This window comes from Corvus brachyrhynchos, unplaced genomic scaffold, assembly GCF_000691975.1.
Source record: "Corvus brachyrhynchos isolate BGI_N302 unplaced genomic scaffold, ASM69197v1 scaffold1282, whole genome shotgun sequence".
In the NCBI taxonomy this organism is placed as follows: domain Eukaryota; kingdom Metazoa; phylum Chordata; class Aves; order Passeriformes; family Corvidae; genus Corvus; species Corvus brachyrhynchos.
The window spans coordinates 74363-74856 of record NW_008236796.1 but is presented as its reverse complement, the minus strand read 5'-3'; the positions used below and the strand labels follow the sequence as shown (position 1 = coordinate 74856).

Genomic DNA, 494 nt, shown 5'->3' with positions numbered 1-494 from the left:
GGGATGGGATGGGATCCATGGGCTGGGCTGGGATGGGATGGGATGGGATCCATGGGCTGATCTGGGATCCATGGGCTGGGATCCGTGGGCTGGGCTGGGCTGGGATCCATGGGATGGGCTGGGCTGGGATCCATGGGCTGGGATCCATGGGCTGGGATCCATGGGCTGGGCTGGTTCGGGATGGTTCCGTTCCTGCTGCCGAGTCCAGGTGACCGATCGGTGCCGTTTTCCATCCCCGGCAGAGCGGGAGGTGCCGGGTCCTGCTGCGCCCGCCCAGGTGAGTGCCGGGGCAGGAGCAGGGAGGGGTCCCTGGGAATCCCCCCGGAATGGGGGCTGGGCATGGATCAGCATTCCCGGGGGAGGGGGCAGCATCCCGGGAGGTGCCAGGAGCATCCCGGTCTCCCCACAGGTGGGGCCGGGGGCTCTCCCATCCCATCCCTGCCAGGAGCATCCAGGAGCTCTCCCATCCCATCCCTGCCAGGAGAATCCGGCGA

At 68.4% G+C, this 494-nt stretch overlaps 1 protein-coding gene across 1 annotated transcript in view; it reads left to right on the top strand.

The window, feature by feature from the left end:
* The window catches only part of LOC103611336 (fas-binding factor 1 homolog), a 6429-nt gene that overhangs the window by 4014 nt on the left and 1921 nt on the right, over nt 1-494 (top strand). Inside the window, exons 5-6 of the mRNA XM_017727962.1 lie at nt 243-277; nt 410-473. Of these exons, the coding sequence (XP_017583451.1) occupies nt 243-277; nt 410-473 (99 nt within the window). The remainder of the gene's footprint in view (nt 1-242; nt 278-409; nt 474-494) is intronic.